The 19,417-nt window shown below is 22.1% G+C and overlaps 1 protein-coding gene across 3 annotated transcripts in view; it reads left to right on the top strand.

Annotated features, from left to right (window-relative positions):
* Nucleotides 1-19,417, top strand: part of LOC117177877 (TBC1 domain family member 23) — a 156,814-nt gene that overhangs the window by 11,850 nt on the left and 125,547 nt on the right. For all 3 annotated transcript variants that reach the window (XM_033368922.1, XM_033368921.1, XM_033368919.1), the window contains exons 5-7: nt 699-1,071; nt 9,893-10,106; nt 14,141-14,476. In XM_033368922.1, coding sequence (XP_033224813.1) covers nt 699-1,071; nt 9,893-10,106; nt 14,141-14,476 — 923 coding nt within the window. The remainder of the gene's footprint in view (nt 1-698; nt 1,072-9,892; nt 10,107-14,140; nt 14,477-19,417) is intronic.

Genomic DNA, 19,417 nt, shown 5'->3' with positions numbered 1-19,417 from the left:
TTCGTTAAAAAATCATCTTTCTTAATTGAAAATTAACTTTTAAAAAGGACGTTAATTTGGTTACTTTGGAATTAATTTGATCGATTTAGCTAGAAAAATTAAACTTGTTTTTTAAAAATTCATATATTTAGTTGAGTATTCAAATATATATTTTTTAAATCGTCTTTTTTTCGATGAATTCAACTATTTAATAATTAGTTGTTTTTTTTAATTAGTTTTTTTTTCAATTGAAAATTTCATTGTTCTGTTTTTGGTTAAAAACTGATATTTTTAGTTGAAATTTAAACTATTTTGTTAGAAAATTAATCTATTCTGTTAGAAATTCCTTTTGTTTGGTTAAAAATGAATTTTTTAAATCAGAAAGTGTAGCTATTTGGTTGAAAAATCATCTCTTTGGTTGAAAATTGAACTAATTTGGTTGAAAATTCAATTATTTGGTAAAAAAAATTCGACATTTTTACGGAATTCAACTGATTAAAAATACGTATCTTTTTGCTGGAAATTATTATTTTTTTTTTAATGAACATTACATGATTTTATTTTTCTTTAAAAATGTATCGTTTTTAGATAAAAATATAAAACTATTTTATGAAAAAATTATCTTTCCTGGTTGAGAATTAACTTTCGCATAACTTTGTAACGCCTAACTTTGAAAAATTTAAAAAGTTTCCGATTCGGTCTCTAATTATTTTCTGCAGAGAACAAATTCTGAGCATGAAGGACGAGGAGAAGGAAAGTATCGTGAACACTTTAGCGGCAATGCCTTGTGCTCTGGAGGCTGACGACGTGACAGATTTTTGCTCTCTGGCGCAATATTATGCCATGAAGACACCTGCGTCCTTCAAACAAGATTTGTACTGCATAATGTTTGGCGAGGGCGGAGATGAAAAGTTGATCACTCACGCACTCTGTTTGCCTGTCGCTGCCCAGGAATTGGTCGAAAATACCGTTGAGGCGTCGACGCCAAACGGTTCCGTCGATTCCGTCAGGTTTTTCCTGGTTGACTGCAGGCCTGCGGAACAATACAACGCGGGACATCTGCCCACTGCCTTTCACTTGGACTGCAATCTGGTAAATATTTTCGAAAAATCAACACCAAACTTTGAATATAATTGAATTTACAAACTAACCAATTTAAGGACGAATTTTCGAGAAAATTATTTTCATTTTTAACTCAATTTATATACATTTTTAACCGAAGGAGATCAATTTTTAAATAAAAAATAGAATTGTTAAATTTGCAATTAGAAATGTAGGTTTTAAGCAAACAGAAAACAGGATTTTTAGCAAAAATAAATAATTTTTAACTAAATAGATTAATTAAAAAAAAAAACGAATTTTCTACCACAAAGTGCATTATATTTAACAGTTTAATCGAATTTACAACCAAAAATGGAACAGTTTAATTTTCAGTATAAAATATTTATTTTCAACAAAAATAAAGGCGTTTTTTCGAGAAAACAGTTCAATTAATTAATAAATTAATTAATTTTCAACTGATAAATTAAAATAAAAAATGGCATTTCTACAAAGAAAATTAATTTTTAACCAAAAAACGCAAATTTTCAACGAAATGCATGAACTTTTACCCGAATAATCGAATTTTTAGTCTAAAATATTAGTTTTCAACAAACATAAAGACAAATTTTCGAGAAAACAGTTCAATTTTCAACAAAAAATATATAAATTTTCAACTAAAAAAGATAAATTTAGAACATAAATCTAGAACAGTTCAATTTAAATTTATAAAATTGGCTTTTAAACAAACTGGAAAAGGAGTTTTCAGCAAAATTAATTAATTATCAACTTATAAATTTTCAACAACAAAAAAATGGCCTTTCTACAAAGAAAATTAATTTTTTACCAAAAAATGCTACTTTTTAACAAAATGCATGAATTTTTAACGAATAATTGATTTCACAACCGAAAAGCATTAATTTTCAACAAAAATAGAGGGGAATTTTCGAAAAAGAGTTCAGATTTGAACCAAAGAGATGAATTTTTAATTAAATGTGTACTATCAACAAAAATAAATAATTTCTAACTGAATAGATTAGTTTTCAAACAAAAATAATACGAATTTTCTACCAAAACATGCGAATTTTCAACAGTTCAATTTTTAACAAAATTTAAATAAATTTTCAAATAAAGATAAAAAAATTTCAAATAAAGACTAGAAAAGTTCAGTTTGCATTTAGAAAATTACCTTTTAAACAAACAGAAAACGAGTTTTCAGCAAAATTAATTAATTATCAACTTAAAAATTTTCAACCAAAAAAATGGCTTTTCTACCAAGAAAATGAATTTTCTACCAAAAAATGCTACTTTTTAACAAAATGCATGAATTTTAAATGATTAATTGAATTTAAAACTGAAAAATATTAATTTTCAACAAAAATAGAGAGGAACTTTCGAAAAAATAGTTCAATTTTCAACCAAAGAGATTAATTTTCAAACAAAAAAAATACGAATTTTCTACCAAAACATGCATTATATTTAACAGTTTAATTGAATTTACAACTAAAAAATATTAATTTTCAACCAATAATGGAAAAGTTGAATTTTCAGTCTAAAATATTAATTTTTAACAAAAATAAAGGCGTTTTTTCGAGAAAACAGTTCAATTTTCAACAAAATTTAAATAAATTTGCAAATAAAGATAAAAAATTTCAAATAAAGACTAGAATAGTTCAATTTGCATTTAGAAAAGTGGCTTTTAAACAAACAGGAAAACGAGTTTTTAGCTAAATTAATTGATTTTCAACTTAAAGTATAAATTTTTTTACCAAAAAATGCTAATTTTTAAGAAATGAGATGAATTTTTAATTAAATCTGAACTTTTAACAAAAATAAATAATTTTTAACTAAATAGATTAATTTTCTAACAAAAAGATGAATTTTCTACCAAAAAAGGCAAATTAAAAAAAAGAGCATGAACTTTTAACTGTATAATCGAATTTACAACTAAAAAATATTAATTTTCAACCACAAATGGAATAGTTGAATTTTCAGTTAAAAAGGTAACTTTTAACTAAAATATACGAATTTTTGAGAAAATAGTTTTAATTTTTAACAAAATGTATAAATTTTTAAGCCAAAACTAAAATAGTTCAATTTTCATTTAGAAAAGTGGCTTTTAAACAAACAGAAAAATGATTTTTTTGCAAAATTAATTAATTTTCAACTTAAAGTATAAATTTTCAACAAAAAAAAGACTGCTACAAAAAATATTAATTTTCCACCAAAAAATGCTAATTTTCAACAAAATGCATGAACTTTTAAACGAATGATTAAATTTGCAAGTAAATAATATCAATTTTCAACAAAAATAAAGAGGAATTTACGAGAAAATAGTTCAATTTTCAACAAAAGAGATGAATTTTCAATTAAATGTGAACTCTTAACAAAAATAAATAATTTCTAACTGAATAGATTAGTTTTCAAACAAAAACAATACGAATTTTCTACCAAAAAAGGCGAATTTCCAACAAAATGCATGAAATTTTAAGAGTATAATCAAATTTACAATTAAAAAATATTAATTTTCAACAAAAATAAAGAGGAATTTTCGAAAAAATAGTTCAATTGTCAATTAAATGTGAACTATCAACAAAAATAAATATTTTTTAACTAAATAGAATAATTTAAAAAAAACGAATATTCTACCAAAAAATGCGGATTTTCAACAAAATGCATGAAATTTAAACTTTTTAATCGAATTTACAATTAAAAAATACTAATTTTCATCCAAAAATAGAGTAGTTGAATTTTCAGTCTAAAATATTAATTATTAACAAAAATAAAGACGAATTTTCGAGAAAACAGTTCAATTTTCAAGAAAAAATATATAAATTTTCAACTAAATAGATGAAATTACAATCTAAATCTAGAGCAGTTCAATTTGCATTTAGAAAAGTGGCTTTTAAACAAACAGAAAAAGGATTTTTTAGCAAAGTGAATTAATTTTCAACTTAAAGTATAAATTTTCAACAAAAAAAAAGACTGCTACAAAGGATATTAATTTTCGACCAAAAAAGGCGAATTTCCAACAAAATGCATGAAATTTTAACAGTATAATCGAATTTACAACTAAAAAATATTAATTTTCAACCAAAAATGGAATAGTTGAATTTTCAGTCCAAAATATTAATTTTCAAGAAAAATAAAGGCGAATTTTCGAGAAAGAAATTCAATTTTCAACAAAATGTAAATAAATTTTCAAATAAAGATAAAACAATTTTCAAATAAACTTTTTTTAAGCAAACAGAAAACAGAGTTTTTAGGAAAATTAATTAATTTTCAACTTAAAGTATACATTTTTTACCAAAAAATGCTAATTTTCAACAAATGAGATGAATTTTCCATTAAATGTGAACTCCTAACAAAAATCAATAATTTTTAACTAAATAGATTAATTTTCAAGGAATAAGATAAATTTTCTACCACAAAATGTGAGTTTTTAACAAAATGCATGATTTTTTAATCGAATAATTTAATTTACAACTAAAAATCATTAATTTTCAACAAAAATAAAGAGAAATTTTCGAAAAAATTGTTCAATTTTTAATTAAATGGGAACTATCAACAAAAATAAATATTTTTTAACTAAATAGATTAATTTTCAAAAAAAAAAAACGAATTTTCTACCAAAAAATGCGAATTTTCAACAAAATGCATGAAATGTTAAAAGTATAATCGAATTTACAACTTAAAAAATTAACTTTCAACAAAAATAAAGGCGAATTTTCGAGAAAACAGTTCAATTTTCAAAAAAATTTAAATAAATTTTCAAATAAAGATAAAACAATTGTCAAATAAAAACTAGAATAATTAAATTTGCATTTAGAAAAGTGGCTTTTAAGCAAACAGAAAAACGTGTTTTCAGCTAAATTAATTAATTATCAATTTATAAATTTTTAACAAAAAAAATGGCTGCTTTTCTACCACGAAAATGAATTTTTTACCAAAAATTCTAATATTTAACAAAATGCATGAATTTTAAACGAATAATTGAATTTACAACTAAAAAACATTAATTTTCAACGAAAAATATTAATTTTCAACAAAAATAAAGAGGAATTTTTAAGAAAATAGTTTAATTTTCAAGAAAAGAGATGAATCTTCAATTAAATGTGAAATATCAACAAAAATAAATAAGTTTTAACTAAATAGATTAATTTTCAAAGAAGAAGATCAATTTTCGACCAAAAAAATGCTGAATTTCAACAAAATTCATGAACTTTTAATCGAATACTCGAATCTACAACTAAAAAATATTAATTTTCAACCAAAAATGGAATAGTTGAATTTTCGAGAAAATAGTTTTAATTTTCAACAAAGTTTATATAAATTTTCAACTAAAGAAGATAAAATTGCAAGCCAAAACTAGAATATTTCAATTTGCATTTAGAAAAGTAATTTTTAATCAAACAGAAAAACGATTTTTTAGCCAAATTAATTAATTTTCAACTTAAAGTATAAATTTTCAACAACAAAAAAATGACTTTTCTACAAAGAAGATTATTTTTCTACCAAAAAGTGCTAAATTTCAACAAAAGGCATGCACTTTTAAACCAATGATTGAATGTACAACTAAAAATATTAATTTTTCACCAAAAATGGAAGAGTTGAATTTTCAGTTACAAAAATTAACTTTTAACCAAAATAGACGAATTTTCGAGAAAAGATTTCAATTTTCAAGAAAAATAAAAACGAATTTTCAAGAAAATAGGTCAATTTTCAACAAAAGAGTTGAATTTTAACCAAGCTGATAAATTTTCAATTAAAAAGATAAATTTTGAAGCAAGATGAAGAATAATCTTCTACTAAAAAAGACCAATTTTGAACATAATACATGAATTTTAAACCAAATAGTTTGAATTTCCAACCCAAAAGATTCATTTTTACTAAAAAAGGCTCATTTTGAACAAAGTACATGAATTTTGAACAAAATAGTTTTTTTTCTATAAAAAATGAGATTTGAAACTAAAATAGAAGAATTAAATTTTCAGTTAAAATAATAAATTTAAAAAAAAATCCTGAATTGTCAATAAAATAAGTCAATTTTAAACCCAAAAGATAAATCTTTTACCTAAACAGATAGTTTTAATAACATATATAAATTTCTAACTAGGAAAATAAATTTTCACACTAAAACTAAAAATAGAATAATTAAACTTTCAGTATCAGTAATTAATTTTTTAACAAAAGAGATGAATTTTCAATTAAATGCGAACTCTCAATCAAAAATAAATAATTTATAAATAAATAGATTAAATTTCTAACAAAAAATGCCAATTTTTAATAAACTGCATGAACTTTTAACCGAATAATTGAATTTTCAACTAAGAAATATTAATTTTCAACAAAAATAAAGCCGACCAAAGATATGAATCTTCAACCAAATTCATGAATTTTCAACCAAATCATTAATATTTCATTCAATAAAGATCATTTTTCAAACTAAGATGAATTTTCTACTGAACAGTTAAATCTATCTGAAAATATAAATTTTTAACCAAAAAAGTGAATTGAAAGAAAATTAATATTTTTTAAACACAAAAAACGAGTTTTGAAAATAATCAATTAATTTTCAATTTAAAATATGAATTTTAAATAAAAAATATTAATTTTTGACCAAAAAGCGGAATTTTCAAACCAAAAGATGAATTTTCTATTTAAAACCCGAATTTTTAACAAAACATAATTTTTGCAGCCAAGCAAACGAATTCTTAACAAAAAATCGAATAGTTACATTTTCTAAAAAATAGAACATTTAATATAATTTATTATAATTTTTTATATTTTTAAAAATAATTTTCAACTAAGTAGATGAATTTTCTACAAGAAAGATTTTTTTCTACCGAAAAATGGTAATTCTCAACAAAAAATGAAAAAGTTAAATTTTCAGTGTAAAAAAATTAATTTTAAACAAAAATAAAGACAAATTTTCGAGGAAATATTTCAGTTTTCATCACAAATAAAGACGAATTTTCAAGAAAAAATATAGTTCAATTTTCAACAAAGGAGACGAATTTTAACCAAGCAGATATATTTCCAATTAAAAAGATAAATTTTGAAAGTGGAAGAATAATCCACCAAAAATATACACTTGGTTGAAAATTAACTTTTTTGTTGAAAATTCATATTTTCGGGTTAAAAATTTACCTTTTTCGTCGATAATTCATAACGGGTTGATAAAGTTTAGTCTCTTCTATTTGAAAATTCGACCATTTGGTGTGAAAATAACTTTGTTGTTGAAAATTCAATTTTTTTTAGGAAATCATCCGGTTAGGTTGAAAATTTAATGATTTTGCTGAAAATTAAACTATTTGGTTAAAAATTAATCTTTTTTGATTAAAAATTAACTTTTTTTTGTTGAAAATTTCAATTTTTTTATTGAAAAGTCTGACTGTTTTGTTAAAAAATCACCTTTTTTTTCAAAATTCCACTATTTTATTGAAAATGGAATTATTTTGCTGAAAATTAAACTATTTGTTTAAAAAATAATCTTTTTTGTTTAAAAATTACATTTTTGGTTGAAACTTTATATTTTTGAATTGAAAATTCAAATGTTTTGTTAAAAAATCACCCTTTTTGGTTTAAAATTCCACTATTTTCGTTGCAAATTGATAATGCACATGTTTTTTGTTGAGCTTTTGTCTCTTTTATTTGAAAATTCGAGCATTTGGCTGACATTTTTATTTGTTTGTTGGAAATTCAACTGTTTTGTTAAAAAATCACCCTTTTTTGTTGAAAATTGAATTGTCTTGCTGAAAATAAATTATTTAGTGAAAAATTCATCTATTTTGGTTAGAAAATTACTTTTTTGTTAAAGATTTATATTTTTGGATGGAAAATTCAACTTTTTTGTTAAGAAAAAAATTCAACTGTTTTGGTTGAAATTTCGACTAATTGTTTAAAAATTTAATTATTTTGCTGAAAATTAAACTATTTGGTTAAAAATGAATCTTTTTTGGCTAAAAATTTACTTTTTTGTTGAAAATTTATATTTTTAGATTGAAAATTCAATTGTTTTGTTGAAAAATCACCCTTTTTGGCTGAAAATTCGACCAATTGTTTGAAAATTTAATTATTTTGCTGAAAATTAAACTATTTGGTTAAAAATTAAACTTCTTTGATTACAAATCAACTTTTTTGTTGAAAATTTATATTTTTTGATTGAAAATTCAACTGTTTTGTTAATAAATCACCCTTTTTTGTTGAACATTCGACTACTTTTTTGAAAATTTAATTATTTTGCTGAAAATTAAACTATTTGCTTAAAAATTATAATTTTTTGGTTAAAAACTAATTTATTTGTTGAAAATTTATATTTTTCAATGGAAAATCCAACTGTTTTGTCAAAACATCACCCTTTTTGGTTGAAATTTCGACTAATTGTTTAAAAATTTAATTATTTTGCTGAAAATTAAACTATTTGGTTAAAAATGAATTTTTTTTTTGGTTAAAAATTTACTTTTTTGTTGAAAATTGATATTTTTGGAATGAAAATTCAACTGTTTTGTTAAAAAATCACCGTTTTTGGTGGACAATTGAATAAATTTGTTGAAAACTAAACTATTTGGTTAAAAATGAATCTTTTTTGATTAAAAACTAAACATTTTTTGTTGAATATTCATATTTTTGAATTGAAAATGAATTGAAAGTGTCTTTTATTTGAAAATTCAAACATTTTGTTGAAAATTAAACTATTTGGTGAAAAATCCAACTGTTTGGTTAAAAAATCACTCTTTTGGGTTGAAATTTCGACTAATTGTTTGAAAATTTAATTATTTTGCTGAAAATTAAACTATTTGGTTCAAAATGAATCTTTTTTGGTTAAAAATTAACTTTTTTGTTGAAAATTGATATTTTTTTATTGAAAATTCAAATGTTTTGTTAAAATATCACCCGTTTTGGTTGAAAATTCGACTATTTTGATTGAAAATTGAATTATTCAGATGAAAATTAAACTATTTGGTTGAAAATTAACTTTTTTGGATCGAAAATTCAACTGTTTTGTTAAAAAATCACCCTTTTTGGTTGAAAATTCCACTATTTTCTATTCAAATTGCATCATTTTGCTAAAAATTAAACTATTTGGTTAATAATTCATCTTTTTTGATAAAAGTTCTTTTTTTTTGAAAATTTATATTTTTTAATTGAAAATCCAACTTTTTTGTAGATAATGAATCTTTTTGGCTTCGAAATTAATAACTTCGTAAAAAATTCAAAAATTTGGCTGAAAATTAACTTTTTTTATGAAAATTCATATTGCTTGATAGTGCAACTATTTTTTGTTGAAGTTCACTGTCTTTTATTTGAAAATTCAAACATTTTGTTGAAAATTGAATTGTTTTGCTGAAAATTAATCTATTTGGTGAAAAATTCATCTATTTTGGTTAAAATTTAACTTTTTTGTTGAAAATTGATATTTTTGGATTGAAAATTCAACTGTTTTGTTAAAAAATCACCCTTTTTGGTGGACAATTGAATTAATTTGCTAAAATTTAAACAATTTGGTTAAAAACTAATTTTTTTTGTTGAAAAATTATATTTTTGAATTAAAAATCCAACTGTTTTGTAGATAATTAGTCTTTTTGTCTTCAGAATGATTAAATTGGTGAAAAATTCCAAAATTTGGTTAAAAATTAACTTTTTTTATGAAAATTCATATTGCTTGATAATGCAGTTATTTTTTGTTGAAGTTGAATGTCTTTTATTTGAAAATTCAAACATTTGGTTGAAAATTCAATTTTTTTTTGTTAAGAATTTATCCTTTTTGGTGAAAATTCAACTGGTAAATTTGTCCCTTTGGATTACAGCCAGTAATAATTGAATAATGTAAGTATTTGATAATTTTATATTAATTGCGACACTTTTAATTAAGATGTTGCAAGAACCGGCGGCATTTGCGACAGCAGTTCAGGGATTGTTGCAAGCACAACGTCAGGCTTTAGCAGTTGGTTCTAATGCAGGTGGAGAACATCTCTGTTTTCTGGGAAGCGGCCGGCAAGAAGAAGATCGATACACTCACATGGTGGTTGCTTCTTTTTTACAAAAACACACTCAGTACGTCAGCATGGTTGCTAATGGATATCAAGGTAATATGAATTGCTTGAATTTTTAACAATTTGGTGACAAAATTCACATTTTTACTTTGTAGAAAATTAATCTTTTTTAGTTGAAAATCAAGTTTTTTGTTGAAAATTTCTATTTTCGGGTAAAAAATTCAATTACTTTGTTAAAAATTTATATTCTCAAATTGAAAATATAATTTTTTCTTAAGAAAAAATTAATTCCTGTTTTTTTTGGGGGGGAATTCATTTATTTAGTTAAAAGTGTAATATATTACAACATTAAATCAAAGGAATTTAAAGTATTTAATTTCATTCAAAGCATTTGGGTTTAAAAATGAATCTAATTCACTTCTGTTTCAGTTGAAAATTCAACTTTTCAGTAAAGAATTAATTTTTCTGACTTGAAAATTAAATAATTTAGTAGAAAATTTACTTTTTTGTGAAAATTTCATATTTTTGGATTGAAAATTCAAATACTTTGTCAAAGTTTTTTGGCTTATTTTAAAAATGTTCTATTAAGTTGAAAATGCAATATGTTTCAACTTTAAATCAAAGTAGTTTAAAGCATTTCATTTCATTTATAGCATTTAGAGTAAAAAATTCATCTAATTGATCTGTTTTATTTGAAAATTAAATTGTTTACTTTATGAAAATTCGTATTTTTGGGTTAAAAGTTCAACTTTTGAGTAAAAAATTACTTCCTCTGAATTGAAAACTCAGTAATTTGGCAGAAAATTAAACTTTTTTGATTGAAAATTAACTTCTTTTGTGGCAATTTCATATTTTGGGGTTGAAAATTCAAATACTTTTTCCAGCATTAATTTTTTCGTTTTGCAAATACAATTGTTTATAGAAAATTAATTTTTTGGTTTATTGGGAAATTCCTTTTTTTCGTTGAAAATACAAGATATTTTATCTTAAAATCAAAGGATCTTAAAGCATTCAATTTCATTTAAGGCATTTGGGTTTGAAAATTCATCTAATTAATTTCTGTTTTAGTTGAAAATAAAATTTTTTATTTGATGAAAATTCATATTTTTCGGGTTAAGGATGCAACTTTTTTGGTAGAAAATTCATATTTTGGAATTAAATTTTCAAAAATTTTGTGAAAAATGCACTTTTTTTAGTAGATTCATCTTTTTTTAGTTGAAAATTAAGTTTTTTCTTGAAACTTGATATTTTTGGGTTGAAAATTCAACTTTTTTGTAGAAAATTTATCTTTTGACTTCAGAATTAATAGTTTGGTAATAAAATTCAAACGTTTGGTTAAAAATTGACAGTTTTTAAAATGAAAATTTATATGAATTACTTGAATTTTTAACAATTTGATAAAAAATTCACTTTTTTGGCAGAAAATAATCTTTTTTAGTTGAAAATTAAGTTTTTGTTAAAAATTTATATTTTAGGGCTGAAAATTCAGCTTTTTTGTAGAGAATTCATATGAATTGCTTGAATTTTTAATAATTTGGTAAAAAATTCACTTTTTTAGCAGAAAATAATCTCTTTTAGTTGAAAATTAAGTTTTTTGTTGAAAATTTCTATTTTTGGGCTGAAAATTCAACTTTTTTTGTAGAAAATTCATCTTTTGACTTCAGAATTAACAATTTCGTAGTAAAATTCAAACGTTTGATTAAAAATGGACATTTTTTTTTAGAAAATGCAAGTTTTTTTTATAAAATTCATAGGAATTGCTTGAATTTTTAACAATTTGGTAAAAAATTCACTTTTTTTAGCAGAAAATAATATTTTTTAGTTGAAAATTAAGTTTTTTGTTGAAAATTTCTATTTTTGGGTTGAAAGTTCAACTTTTTTGTAGAAAATTTATCTTTTGACTTCAGCATTAACCATTTGGTAATAAAATTCAAATGTTTGGTTAAAAGTGGACTTTTTTTTAGAAAATTCATATGGATTGCTTGAATTTCTAATAATTTGATGGAAAATTTACATTATTGGTAGAAAAAAATCTTTTTAGTTGAAAATTACCTTTTTTGTTGAAAATTTATATTTTTGGGTTGAAAATAGAATTACGTTGTAAAAATTTATATTTTCGAAATGAAAATGCAATTTATTTCAAGTATAAATCATATGAATTGAGAGCATTTAATTTCATTCATAACATTTGGGTTTTAAATTTCATCTAATTCATTTCTGTTTCAATTGAAATTGAAATTTTTAATATTATGAAAATTAACAATTTCGGTTTAAAACTTCAACTTTTTATTAAATAATTAATTTTTCGAACTCGAAAATTCGATAATTTAGTAGGAAATTCACTTCTTTGGGCAGAAAATAATGTTTTTTAGTTGAAAATTTATATTTTCTAAGAGAAAATTCAATGACTTTGTAAAAACTCATAATTTCAATCCCATAATATGAAAATATGAAAATATGAAAATTCAATTCCAAAATATGAATTTTCTACCAAAAAAAGTTGAATTTTTAACTGAAACAGAAATGAATTATTTCTGTTCCAGTTGAAAATTCAACTATTTTTTTGGAGAAAATTCATATTTTGGGATTTAATTTTCAAGAATTTGCTGAAAATACACTTGTTTGGTAAAATGTTCATCTTTTTTAGTTGATAAATAAGTTTTTTGTGAAAATTTAAAATTTTTGGATTGAAAATTCAACTAATTTGTTAAATATTTTTTCTAATTGAAAATAAAATTTTTGTACAGAAAATTAATTTCTTTGTTTGGAAATTAATTTCTTTAGTTGAAAATGCAATATATTTTAACTTTAAATGAAAGGATTTTCAATCATTTAATTTCATTCAAAGAATTTGGGTTTAAAAATTCATCGAAATCATTTCTGTTTCAGTTGAAAATTAAATTTTTCATTTTACGAACATTCATATTTTGGGGTTAAAAATTCAACCTTTTTTGTAGAAAATTTATATTTTGGGATTGAATTTTCAAGAATTTGTTGAAAGTGTACTTTTTTGATGAAAATTCAATTTTTTTTAGAAAATTCATATGGATTGCTTAACTTTTTAACACTTTGGTAAAAAATTAACTTTTTTAGTAGAAAATAATCTTTTTTAGTTAATTAATAATTTAATAAATCATTTATTAATTTAATTAATAATTAATAATTTAATAATTTTAGAAAATTAAGTTTTTTGTTGAAAATTTATATTTTTGGGCTGAAAATTCAACTTTTTTGTAGAAAATCCATCTTTTGACTTCAGAATTAACAATTTGGTAATAAAATTCAAACGTTTGGTTGAAAGTGGACTTTTTTTTAGAAAATTCATATGGATTGCTTGAATTTCTAACAATTTGGTTGAAAATTTTCCATTATTGGTAGAAAATAATCTTTTTTAGTTGAAAATGACCTTTTTTTCTTGAAAATTTATATTTTTGGAATGAAAATAGAATGAATTTGAAAAATTTATATTTTCGAAATGAAAATACAATTTTTTCAGCTTTAAATCATATTAATTTAGAGCATTTAATTTAATCCATAGCATTTGGGTTTTAAATTTCATCTATTTAATTTCTGTTTCAGTTGAAATTAAAATGTTTAATATTATGAAAATTAACAATTTCGGGTTAAAAGTTCAACTTTTTATTAAGGAATTAATTGTTCGGACTTGAAAATTTAATAATTCAGTAGAACATTCGCTTCTTTTGGTAGAAAATGACCGTTTTTTGATTGAAAATTAACTTTTTGTGTAGAAATTTCATATTTTTTGGTTAAAAATTCAATTCCGTTATTAAATATTTTTTCGGATTGAAAATACAATTGCTTTATAGAAAATTACTTTTTCTTTTGTTTAAAAAATATTTATTTGATTCAAAATACAATATATTTCTACTTGAAATCTTACGATTTTAAAGAATTTCAAATTGTACTCAATATGACAACTATATTCATTTCATTTTTAAAAAATTATCTTTTTCCCCCTATTTTCCTGAAAAAATCACCCTATTACCCTTCTGATCTATCGCTCGTTCGAAATTTGATATCAAATCAGAAAATTTGTTTTCATTTTCCTTAAAATGTTTCTCTAAAAGTCTTTATTTTAAATATAATTTTTTAACGTAAATTCGCAGCAATTCACGAATACTTTGGTGACGAGGTCGTCTCTAATCTCGTCGATCACAATTCTCAGCACTGTCTTGTTTGCAACGCCAATATGTCAGACTCAAATTCGAACGAGGCGAGTCCTGCTAAAGTAAGGAACAATAATTCCGATCTTTTTGGAAAAATTGGCCAGGCAATGAGGCTAAAAAGTCAAGAAGTCAAGGGTAAAATTTTCGATTATATCGTGAATCCTTCGGCGAGTACGAATAGTAATTCGGAGAAGAAAATTTTGAAGGATGGCGAAATCGTCAAACGTTTTCACAACGCTGGACCTGTATTTAGTATCGATGATGATCAAGATCTCGGTAAGTTATAAGAAATTGAATCATTATTATTCTGTTGATAATTCCCCCTTTTTTCACCTTTTCTCGAAGAAAAAAATTACCTTTTTCCCTGGAAATATGCAATATTCTTAAGGTCCGAGTTCTGCGAAAATTCAAATGTAATGTATGAAAAATAGCTTTTTTTTAAAGACAAATTATTAATACGTTTAGAATTCATTTAAAAAATGAAGTAAAAGAGTAAGTCCTTCAGTTTGAAGGGAAAAAATTTAATATTTTAATTTCTAGGAACTTTTTCTTGTGTAGTTCGGAATTTTAGAAACATAAAATTATTGTTCTGTGAAAGGACGAGTCAAAGTAGATGTTTTCAAATTTTTTTATATTTTTAAAATATTTTTTTATAGTGGAAAGCATGAAGTAGTATAAAAAGACCATAGAATATTTTATAAGCGGAATAAAACAGTGTTTCATACAGAAATTTAAAATTTCCAAATGTTTTTTCTACTTTAAAAGATAACTCTTTAACAAAATACTGAAATTTTCAATAAAATAATTTATACAATAAAAGAAAAAAATTTTTAACCAAAAAGACGAATTTCCAACAAATAAAGATTTTTTACTCAAAAAATAAATAAAAGTTTATCTAAATTAATGAACCTTCAAAACCAGAAGACAAATTTTCTTTACAAAAATTCAATTTTCAAATAAAAAATATGACTAATCAATAAAAAATTAATTTCCATGAAACTGATGCATTTTTACACAAAAAAATGAAATTTAAAACTAAAAAATAATTTGCTTACAAAATAAGCGCGAATTTGAAACTCAAAAATATCAATCTTAAAAAATGGAAAAGTTCCATTTTCTGTTAAAAAATGAATTCTATACAAAAAAAAGAAGTATAATAAAAAAAATTTCACAATGTAGTTTAACTTTGACCTAAATAGTTGAATGTTCAATTAAAAAAGATTAATTTACAAGAAGATAATTTAACTTTTAAGAAATTAGTTGAATTATCAAGCAAAGAAGAACCATTTTTAACTAAAAAGTTGCATTTTCATGAAAAAAATAAAATTTCTTTTATAACAAATGAAGTTTTAGATCAAAAAGATAAATTAAAAAAAAAGAAAAAGTTGAATTTTCGTTTGAAAAATATTTTAGTCGAGTTTTCACGATCAAACTATGAATTTTTTAAAAAGAAATAATTTTCTACCAAAAAATTTGAAATTTCAATCCAAAAAGGCGAATTTTTAATTGACAAGGATGACTTTTTAACAAAATTGTTGAATTCCCGAGCAAATAGTTGCATTTTTATAAAAAAAATATCAAATTTATCGTAAAGCAGAAAAAATTTTTATTGCAAAAAGTAACAAGTTACATCAAAAGTTGAATTTTTGTAACTTAAAAGTAAGTTTTTACGGAAAGAATTGAATTTTTCATCCAAAAATACGAATTTTTTCAAAGAAAATTTCTGTTAAAGCAGGTTGAAAATTCATATGATTTGCTTAAATTTTCAACAATTTGGTGAAAAATTCATTTTATTTTGTAAAAAATGAATCTTTTTTAGTTGAAAATCAAGTTTTTTGTTGAAATTTCATATTTTTGGGTTGAAAATTCAATTAATTTGTTTAAAATTTTTTGTCGGATTGAAAATACAATCGTTTTATAAAAAATTAATTTCTAGGTTTGTTTGGAAATTCATTTATTTAGTTGAAAATGCAATATTTTTGAACTTTGGATGAAAGGAATTTAAAGCTTTTAAGTTCATTCAAAGCATTTGGCTTCAAAATTCATCTAATTCCTTTTTTTTCAGTTAAAGATTAAATTTTTTATTTTATAAAAATTCATATTTTCGGGTAAAAGATTCAACTTTTTTGTAGAAAATTCATATTTTTGAATTGAATTTTCAAAAATTTGGTGAAAAATACACTTTTTTAGAAGGAGAATCACCTATTTTAGTTGAAAATTTAGTTTTTTTTTGAAAATTTATATTTTTGGGTTGACAATTCAACTGTTTTGTAGAAAATTCGTCTTTTTCGCTTGAATTTTCAAGAATTTATTGAAAAATTCACTTTTTTTGGTAGAAGATTCATCTTTTTTATTTGAAAATTTGATGTTTTGATGAAAAATTATAATTTTGGGTTGAAAATTGAACTTTTTTGTAGAAAATTCATTTTTTGACTTCAGAATTAACAATTTGGTAATAAAATTCAAACGTTTGGTTAAAAATTGACGTTTCTTTTATGAATGGAAATTCAACATTTTTTTGTTGAAAATTCATATGAATTGCTTGATTTTTAACAATTTGGTAAAAAATTCACTTCTTGTTGAAAATGAATCTTTTTTAGTTGAAAATAAAGTTCTTAGTTGAAAATTTAATTTCTTTGTCAAAATTAATTATGTCGGATTGAAAATGCAGTATATTTCAACTTTAAATCATATGAATTTAGAGCATTTTTATTTAATTCAAAGCATTTGGGTTTAAAAATTCATGTAATTTATTTCTGTTTCAGTTGAAAATAAAGTTTTTCATTACATGAAAATTTATATTTATGGGTCAAAAATTCAACTTTTCAGTAAAAAATTAATTTTTCTGACTTAATTTATTTAATATTTCTTCGGATTGAAAATAAAATTGTTTTATAGAAAATAAATTTCTTGGTTTGTTTGAAAATTTATTTATTTAGCAATATATAATGCAATATATTTCAACTTTAAATGAAAGGAATTTCAATCATTTAATTTTATTCAAAGAATTTGGGTTTAACAATTCATCGAAATCATTTCTGTTTCAGTTGAAAATTAAATTTTTATTTTACGAAAATTCATATTTTCGAGTTAAAATTTCAACTTTTTAGTAAAGAATTACTTTTTTTGACTTTCAAATTTAATAATTTAGTAGAAAACTCACATCTTTTGGTAGAAAATTGATATTTTTTTAATTGAAAATGAACTTTTTGTGTGAAAATTTCAGTTTTAGAATATTTTTAGTCGAAAATTAAGTTTTTTGTTGAAAATTTATATTTTCGGGTAGAAAATTCAATTACTTAGTTAAAAATTCATATTTTCAAATTGAAAATATAATTTTCTAAGAAGGAAAATCGAATTAAGCATCCAATTTCATTCAAATAATTTGGATTTAAAAATTCATCGAATCTATTTTTGTTTCAGTTGAAAATAATTTTATTTTATGAAAATATATATTTACGGGTTGAAAATTCAACTTTTTAGTAATGAATTAATTTTTCTGACTTGAATATTCAATAATTTAGCAGAAAATTCACTTCTTTTGGTATCAAGTTTATTTTTTTTTTTGTTTAAAAATATTTTTTTATGGAAATTTCATTTTTTTAATTGAAAATTCAAGTATTTTGTTAGTCACTTATTTTTTAACAATGTACTTGATTTTTTAACATAATAGTGGAATATTGAACTTAAAAAGACAATTCCCAACGAAAAAGTGTCATAATTTATATTTAAATCAAAATAGAATGAAATTTACACATAAAAAAAAAGAATTTCCAAAACAAAAATGACGAATTTCCAACAAATAAAGATTTTGCAATCAAAAATAGTTGAATTTTCTATTGAAAAAGATTTTAGTCCAGTTTTCACGATCAAAATATGAATGTTTAAACAATAAATAATTTTCTGCGAAAAAATGGAATTTTTAATCCAAAAAGGCGAATTTTCAATCCGTAAAGACGATTTTTTCAACCAAAAAGAATGAATTTTCAATAGAATAGTTGAAATCTGTACCAAGCAGTTGCATTTTTATAAAAAAAATTAAATTTTACCCAAAAACAGATGAATTTGTAAAAAAAAAACGGCAACACCCAATTATTAGATTTAAACAGTCGAATTTTCAACAAAAAATTATGACTTTTTAACCAAATTGTTGTATTTTTAACCGAAGAGTTGCATTTTTATCCAAGAAAGATGTAAATTCTTATATGTCTTTTCAAGAAAATTATTATATTTTCAACCAATAATAAAATTGATAACTGAAAGCATAATCTTCAGAAGAAATTTTTGAAAATTTTGAAAATTCTAATCGAAAAATATTTCATTTTTAACGTTTTTAACTGTTCACATTTTCGAAATTTTAATCTTAAATTATTCATATTCGAGATGCTTTAATTCAAAATCAGATTGTTTAATTTGAAACAATACGAATTAGAAATGATAAAATTTCTACTCCTTTCTTATAAAATTGTTCATTAAAAAAAAATTGCAATCTGAAATTTTTCAATTTGTAACGCTTTCAATTAGAAATAATACAGTTTTCATTCCTTTGTATTTTGAATTATCGATTTTTTAAAGTTATGGTGGAAACTAAAAACATCCATATTTTCAAATTAAAAAAACCAAATGTTTCGGAGAAAAATCTTCTTTTTTCTTTCGTTAAATTCCACTGTTTTTTATTCAAATGTTATCAGTTAGAGCTTCTTCTCTTTGGCTGCAAATATATCTTTTGCTATTTTTTTTTAATTTCCGGTTAAAAACTTATCTTTTTTATTTCAAAGTTACATTATTTTTCGAAAATTCGTCCTTTTTGGTTAATTTCTACGGGTTTTAATTAAAAATATGTTTTGGTTGAAATATTAACTTTTTTTTTTCTTCAAAAATTCGTTTTTTTTTATTTAATTTATTTTTGTTTTACAGAAAATTTAACTATTCCATTTTTGGTTGAAAAGGTTTCCTTTTTAAATTCAAATTTCAATAATTTTGTTGCAAATTGAATTATATTGTTGAAAATTGAATTTTTTTTCTAAAAAAGTCATTATTCCAATTTTGGTTAAATGTTTTTTTTTTGTTTTTTGGAAAATTGAACAATTTAGTTCTTCTTTATTCATAATGTGACCCCTAAGGGTTTACATGACTTCCATTCCTTACAATCTTTCCGTTTACATCTATATATTTTTTACAATCTTATCCTTTCTATATATACAATTATTTACAACT

The sequence above is a fragment of the Belonocnema kinseyi genome, chromosome 8 (genome assembly GCF_010883055.1).
Source record: "Belonocnema kinseyi isolate 2016_QV_RU_SX_M_011 chromosome 8, B_treatae_v1, whole genome shotgun sequence".
Lineage (NCBI taxonomy): Eukaryota > Metazoa > Arthropoda > Insecta > Hymenoptera > Cynipidae > Belonocnema > Belonocnema kinseyi.
The sequence above is the reverse complement of the archived record's forward strand: the minus strand, read 5'-3'. Positions and strand labels throughout refer to the sequence as shown.